The sequence below is a fragment of the Teleopsis dalmanni genome, chromosome 2 (assembly GCF_002237135.1).
Source record: "Teleopsis dalmanni isolate 2A chromosome 2, ASM223713v2, whole genome shotgun sequence".
Classification (NCBI taxonomy): domain Eukaryota; kingdom Metazoa; phylum Arthropoda; class Insecta; order Diptera; family Diopsidae; genus Teleopsis; species Teleopsis dalmanni.
In genome coordinates this window covers 81,471,192-81,479,778 of record NC_051847.1, presented here as the reverse complement: position 1 = coordinate 81,479,778, position 8,587 = coordinate 81,471,192, and the positions used below count along the sequence as shown (strand labels likewise).

At 26.9% G+C, this 8,587-nt stretch overlaps 1 protein-coding gene across 1 annotated transcript in view; it reads left to right on the top strand.

The window, feature by feature from the left end:
* The first annotated feature begins 859 nt into the window (after positions 1-859).
* The window catches only part of LOC119674920, a 32,313-nt gene continuing 24,585 nt past the window's right edge, over positions 860-8,587 (top strand). Inside the window, exon 1 of the mRNA XM_038086078.1 lies at positions 860-884. Within this exon, the coding sequence (XP_037942006.1) occupies positions 860-884 (25 nt within the window). The remainder of the gene's footprint in view (positions 885-8,587) is intronic.

The window sequence follows — 8,587 nt, the reverse complement described above, 5'->3', positions numbered from 1 at the left end:
GAATTTCATATAAATGTTTGTTATTGAGTACTCGACTGGATTAGTGTTTGGCCCTCTTACGAATGCAGATAACATTCATAAGCCTGTGGCGTCTTCACATAATTTTATGTAAAATACTATATCGTTTCATATTTTATTTATGGTACCATATTTATCACGGTATATTATTTTTTATAAATTTCAGAACAAAGTGCTGTTGTTAGTCCTGTTTTAAAGCTATTTAATATAAGTACATATGTAAGAGATGTGAAGTGTATGTTATAAATCATAGAAGTGAGTGATATATTTTCCTATATTGAATTTCATATTAATGTTTAGTTATGTTGTATTCTACTGGGCTTGAGTTGGGCACTTCTTATGAATGTAGATAACCTTCATAAGCCTTTGGCGTCAATACATATTTTTTTGTAAAATGCTATATTAGTAGGTATGTATGGAATTAGTAACAATTATCGCTACAATTTTTTTTTATCATATCACTGAATAAGTACAATGAACGTACTTTACATCTGGATTTATTATTTTTAGGGGTTTTTCTTGGCCAATTCCAGGACCACCTGTATTTATTATTTTAAGAGGTTTTTTTAAGAAACTTGGTCAACTCCATGTCCACTCTCAAAAAAGCATTTTAAGCTTTGCTGATGGTTCAATGTGGTTTTGAAACCTCCGAGTTACTTGTACGGTAGTATTATGAGCCTGCAAGTCTAAGTGGATTCATAGGATCGCCGGTATAACCTAACATAATTTTAATTTGTATAATTTAGTGTCCAAACCCCCAGTTATCTCTTAACTGATTGTCACTGTCATGACTCCATAATTACTTAAATGGTTATGGAACTATATCCACAGGTATTGCCTAATGACAATACCCGGAGACGGTGAAGGTTAGTCACCGGAGAAAACGCGGAAACATAATTTAATGTATAAAGAAAAGTTTATCTAATTGTTGATGAGAATTATTTACAATAAATATTTTTATGAGCTACGTAATATTCTCCATTCGAGTTACCAGTAACTTTTAGAAAGCATATACGTAATATATATCATATAAATTTTATGTATGATGTATGTATTATATATAAATAATGAATTTATATAATTTTCTTCAATCACCCTTTGAATTAATTATATTGGATCAAATATTAAAAATCAATTAGTTTTTACTTTTAAGCCATCTGCTTACCAATCTGTTAAGTATATTTATTGCTTTGAAAAACTTTATACCTATACAATGAGAAAACGCTTAAGAGAGCAATAAAACTGTCCAACAGTGCGTATGAATGACAGAATTATGTACGGCTTTCCCCATTTCTCGACTTCTCACTCCTTTGTTGAACTGACTCTTGACATTGTTATGTACTAATTATTATTTTACTTAAATAAATTTAATAAACTTTGTTTACTACTCAATCCAGTTACTTTTCGACTTTTATTATACTTTAATATTTTTTCTAAAAGCCATAAAGTCAGCATTTTTTCTTTTCATATTTCGGTTTTTATGGATTTGAGGCATTAAAATTCTGAAAAGTCAAGAGCTTTCGTGAATAAATACAAAAACTAATTAACAGCGCAATGTGGGCATTTTCTATTTGCACTCTTTACATTTTTTATATTATAATTTGGAATTCTTTATAAAACGCCCCTACACAGTACTGCTCTTCAGCTACTTTGGCCCGCAACTGAGTAACCTACATTTTAACATGCGTAAAATTTTTAAGTACGCAAACAAAATACGTAAAGGTAAACAGAATCTTATGGAGTTTGCCTTGCTGTTAAGCGCTTGAGTAAATAAACTGCGCCGTCATGTACTTGTACTTTATACAGATAAATATACAATACAGCCAGTCATACATGGAGAAGCTGTCTGTTCTTCTTGATAAGTTACTATGAATGAATAAACTTGAATCTAACGAACCAAAAATGAAATTATCTTGTTTTGAATTTCATTTAAAGACATTTGAAATATTAAAAAATAATAAATTCATTTATTTATATTTGTTTTGTATAAATACTCCTAAAAAAGTATTTCCCTTGCAAAACTTTTTATGATCTTGAATTAAATTTTTTATTATATATTTATTGTGTTTAACTTACCAGTAGTCTCCACTCTACTATATCCGTAGATATTTTTGTGTGAGAGTCATTAGTTGATATAAAAAAAAGTTATTTGCTTCTTATCATTGATTTTATTATTTATCTAAAAATTGAAAGTATCGTATTTCTGTATAAGTTTCATATAAATATATATATTGAGTAATATTAAATATAAACTTTATTTAATAAAGTTCTCTCTAGCATCGAATTTTTATGATCTGTACATTATTTTTATTATAGTATACAAATATAACCCAGAAGTATATAATAACAAACATTTTTACTTTATAAGATACATAAATTTTTATATTATTATTATCATTATTAATTCATCATTTGGATCCAAATCTATTGTGCCAAAATAAATTCTCTTATTTTGATTTCTCAATCTGCAACCCGTTCTTTTTGTAAACGTCGGATTTCTGGCAGTATGAGTTAAAGTTAAAACTTTAGGTTTTAAAATAAATTTTTTTTTTTTTAGGATATACGAATATAATTTCAGAGATTTCTTTCGAATAAGTAAATGAAAATGTTTGTCTCAAACTTCCTTTTCTTTTCAGTCGAAAACATCAATTTTTCAAATATTTCTTGATTGTTTTTTTTTAAAGAATGATTTAAAGAAATATTTGAAAATCCCATATTTTGAGAGGAAAGGAAGGGTATTTGATAAGAATGTTAACGGTAATATTTATGTATTTATTCGTTGTGAATTTGCTAAAAATTCAAGCCCCTAAGACCCTAATGTCCAAGAGAAAAATTGATTGCATATTTCAGCTCAACCAGCAAAAAATAACTTCTAAAGTGTTAAATTAAAAAAGAGAATAAATACATCATTTTTATCGTATAGTGGTATGATTTTTATTTTTTCCATATTACTTTTTATATACTTAAGACTTCTACAAAACAGAATAGTTTTGGTTAAAGTTGACTACATATTATCCTATTGAGTAAAATGTGTACATATTAAGATAAGTGTTTTCACTACGTCAGTTGAGGTTTCAAATGGCCAGTCTATTTCAGACTACGTCATGGGTTCGTTGCATTATCATATGGCTTTTACTTTACGTTCTCTTTTTTAGTGATTTACCTTTATAAAAGGTTTCTGTAATACAAACTTTCCTGATTGAAGACTACTTCTATAATTTTAATCAATTTAATTTTTTGGATAATTATTAGAAACCTTCAATATCAGTTTCTGTTAGTATTTTGGGTTCTCAAGAAAGGATTTTTTGAATTTGCTTCTGCTATAGTTTTTCTTTAAATATGTGTTGAATTAGTTGCATATATAGATTTAATTTCATTTTCTGAAATAAATTTTGATATACATATTTTCATAAAAGCATTAGAACTTTTTCAAAATTGTAGGTTCATATCAATATATAATGTTGAAGCTATTTGAGCCAGTGCACTTAAGCTCTTTTACTCTTGCTTAACTCGAGGTATTTTCAAAACCCCTCTTTACGCCTTCACTGGATTATTGTTTATCACTTCATCAGACTAAGCAATAATTGACTTCAGATCTGCATACTTCCCCGAAGAGCCTGTAGACATTCTGAGATTTGATAGCGCGGTGTTGGTAAGTCTGTCAGTTTCCACATATAGTTTCAAGGCTCAATCCTTTATGTATTTTTTGATGGGATCAATTTTGAAGTCCCTGAGGATGTCATTCGTCCTAATGGGCCATAGTACTTTGAAAAGTCTTCTCATCAGCTTAACGAAAAACATAGACTTCTGAAATAGGTTTTGAGAAAATAAATCTACGACTTCATGCTCTGCCGGCCAAAAATGCACGATTGTTATCATTTTCACCAAAATTTCTTGATTTCGAAATAAAAAAACATTGTTTTAAGCCGTAAGCTAAAGCTTTGTTCGATAGTGTAAATCTATTTCTAAAAGAAATCGTAGTTATTTACAAAGCATTTTATTTCGTTTTATATTAGATGCTTGCTTACAAATTTAGATAATCAGTTATCTAGAACTATTATGATAAGAAATAAGGTCAATAAAGATAAAAATTATTTAGTAAAACAGTTTATGTATTTTTAAAATAAGCACGACATGCGATATTTCAAATTTAATTTTTGTGTTGTAAATGAGATATAAATTCAAATCAATTCAAAAATATTAGATACTTTGTGATTATGTAGATTAACTATATATGAACATAAAAACTCAATGAGAGATCTGCAGTCATGCTATATCGAATTAGTATTTAATATTTTGATTCAAACTCAATTTTTATGGAACAATACAAGTAGATTTTGAAAAATAGCCGCAAAAGTTTTTTAAAAGATCAATAAAAAGTCCAACAATCTTGTACATTCTATCAAATATATATTAAATATAGAAGTAAAGATGATTTATTTTGATCCTAATTGCATTTTTTATAAGAAGTTCAGACTTTAATATAATTTACTTATTTATTCTCTAAAATAGAATTGTTGTAAAGCAATATTTTTACTTTAATATTTATTGTTAATTTTAAAATATCTATTCTGACTAAGATAAAAATAAATATAAGAGAAATGTTGATCTTCAAACCAATATTATGTCTAATTCGAATTTATAAATCATTTGTATACATTTATTAGCTTTTATTAATTAATAATTAAATTACATTATTAAAATGTAAATATTATCAGTAACCAATCAATAATTTATCTACAAAAGTGCTATGACATAATTAATTTATGATTAAATAGAATATTATTCTTCTTATTACTCAGCTTGAAAGGAAACTTTCAAAAAATCTTCATAATAAATCTTTTATAATTCAAGGTTTCTCTTTATTGCATTTAAATAAAAAATGAAAAAAATAATTAATAACTTTTATATGAGCTTTATTACATATTATTTAACTGTCATAAAGTATATAAAGGTACAATATTTATAGTTGTTTTTTTTAAACATCTTTTTTGAGGTTTAAGTCAGTTTCTGGTCATGCATTATTAGTTAAATGAAGAGAAACTTGCTGCAATTATGAAGATTCTATTAATACTGTAATTATCCAATGGAAATGTAATTAAATATAAGTACAAGCATTTAATTAATCTCAGTCATTGTTTGATCATTTCCGTAAAAATTAAGATTGCTAATCGATTCTTTAACTGATTTTAATTTACAATTTTATATTATGCGAATGTATTAGATATTGCTCACAATGCAATAATTTTATAATTATAAATAAATATAATTTTATATTTTGTATTATTTTATGCCAGTTGTCTCACATACCTTGTGATGTGTCTTCACAAAACTGCAAGTTATTATCAAGACCAATTCAATATACAAAAGTAAATTCCATATCAAATTCTGTATCCCGAAAGATTATAATCCGATCATAACTCTCAACATGGTTCTAATTAGACTAAATCGCATCAATTGGCTACTTCAATTTTAGCGGTATCGACTAAGTACAACTGTTCGGTGCTGAGAGGTCCGAGTTGTGTCAGTAGTCATCATTGTATAGGAGAATACATAAATTCTTTGAACACCTGTTTCTTAACTGACCTGTCAAAGTTGTCTTTCTTTAAAATTAGAAGAAAAGGAAAATTTATAGATTATAGGAAAGAAATAGTTTATGGGCTAGATGCTTCGATCTGCTACCTTCCAGACGGTTCTTCAGGTTTGGCAGAAGGACAGTGACTTATTTGTGGTGACACAGCTTTAGTGCAAAAAGCTGTGACTTCAACCTAACCTACAGCTAATTTCAGAGTATTTCTTTTTCCCATATATGACGATTTAAATTCATTGATCGTTGGAACATTCAAGTACTTTTTTTTTATTGCTAGATGTTTTATTTTTCGAATGATAACTTTATAAGCTTCTAATGATATATTTGTTAAATAATTTTTTCTATGAATTCTCCTATGACTAGCTTTTCTCCAATAGATGTTATTTTGTTGTAGATTATTTCCACAGTCATGAATCCAAATACATAACACTTTCAAGTATTTTATGTTGTATTCAAATACTTATTGTATTTTCGTGGTTTATCATGTTCTTCAGTTATTTCAACTATTATTGATTCACAAGTTTTTCAACGAATAATAACTCTTCTTAAAAATAATATATCTCGCTTTCTATAATTCTGTATATAAGCACAATTAATCATCTGACCTGTGATGAATTTGACCTTACTTAGTGTTTTTTAAAAGCGTAGAAGAACCTTTAGAGATGGCAGTCTCTAGATGGTTAGATTTCTGTACTCATAAATGACGTCAAATTGTCGGAGCCTTAGGTACATACTATATTCAATTTCTTTAGAAAACGACTCTGAAAAGTGGAAATGCTCTTTTATTATTATTTCACATATATTATAATATATATATATATATATATTAGTATATTATATAGGAATAAAATATTTATTTCAAATCAACTCTACCTAAATTACTTAACTTTCTAAATCTTTAACTATTATAAAAAAAGTGTATTGTGTTCTAAAATAAATAATTTAAAATTCCTTATAAAATTTTGTAATAAAATCAAATATAAGTTATGTTGTTATTTATTTCCATTTGAGATATTGACATAGTTATTATACCAATTTTCTACAATGATTGAATAAGTAATGATTGTTCTTAATGCAATTAAACTATATACTATATTCTGGTATAAAGAAAGTTGTTGCAATAAATATTCTTTTTTTATTAAATCTTTTATAACTATAACTATTCTTTTATAATTTTATAACTGCATTTATTAATACTTTAAATAAATATCTAAAAATATTGACTATTTAATATAAATTATAGCAAAGTTAATTTTTTTTTATTTGTTTATGAAATAATGCGATATCTCTAAGATTGCTGCTAGAAAAAATTATTCCAAATTAATTGATGTATTTTTATATTAAAAAGATGAATTAGACAGTATGAGAAATAGATTTAACAAAAAGATAAATTATATTTTTAGAGTGAATGAGAAATGGACTTGAAAAAATAAATTACATATTTAAAGAAAATGGGAAATGAATTTACCAGTCTACTTTATTGGTTATCAATATTATTTAACATAACTCACTATCTTAATAAACTCTGAATAATAACCATTAAAAATTTTATAAATTTATTGCAATATTATACTAAGAATTGATATTCAATTAATTCATTTAAATAATTTTAACTTTGTCGTAAATCCTTTTCACCTGTCAAATAAATAATATATTATTTTGATAATAATCAAAATAAGTGCAGTTATACAGTGCAAAAGTGTAAAGCTTATATGCTTGATATTATGGAACATTCTTCATAAAAGAAAGCTTCTTATAATGTCATAAAAAAAACTAAATAACAACCTGCGCTTATGAGTTCGTACTTGACTAACCAACTGACTAGCCAACTGAAGAGGCCATGTCTGTTAGACATGCAGTGTTTTAGCCCTCCACTCTGATGAGTGCCTATTTGAAATATGTAAATGGAAACTGTTAGAGGACTAAAGACATAACACTGTTTTCAAAGATCTGCTGGTATTTTCTTTAGTTGCACATAACAGATTTTTCCATAACACAAATAGGTATAAGCAATCATTTACTACTAATATAGTAAACAGTAGAGTTGCCATTACTGTTGTCGAGGTATTGTCATTGCACAATATACTGAGGGCATGGCTTTGAGGAAGGTATATCGTGTCGATTGCGCATATAGAAGAAATCTGACTAAACTCTTTGAATATTATGCTTCAGTATAACTGTATAGAAGATCGGGCCTAGTGTTGTTATATTACTTCAACAGATATCGACGTGCGGACGTGCGTTAAAAGTAGTTTTTAAGACAGCCATTTGCATAGAAGCATTGAGTTTGTTAGACAAGGCAGACAATATTTTTTCTTCGTTGATTTTTATATCTTGTGCTCTTAAAACATGTTTTAATTTTAGTAAACGATTTGTTTTTTCAAATTTCTGTATATACTCCTTTTGTAAATCGAGTGCATGTACTTAACGCTGTTAGCTGTTTAGGCAGATAATTCCATTCTGGTAGAATAAAACTAGACCATACAAGGTAGTGCCTGGTAAGGGTAACAAAATAAATAAATTTTTCTGGAATATTGATTTGAATAGGCTTTATTATATTTACGATAACTGTGTACACTTTTTATTTCTTGTTAACTAATATGGGTAAAAAGAAAGAATATCTATAATAAGAAAAACTTCACATATAACATTTTTTAATAATTTTATTATTTATAAGCATAAAATTATTTGTCAAATAAAAGTACTCTCCTCTTACTGTGTATCTTTTTGCTCGTTATATGCTATGCCAATAAAATAGTTATATTTATGTATATTTCTGTACATTATATTTGAGATAAAAATTGCATATACAAAATATCAATAAATGTGCCGGTTTACGCCCAGAAAGTCACATTTCAAGCAGTCGTGTTAATTTTTCGCATGAATTTATATTACTAATTTTACCAAATATTTTTTGTATGGAACTTGGCGGGCAAAGCGAGAGAGAACCGGATTCTAATTCCATCGTGCAATTCCAAA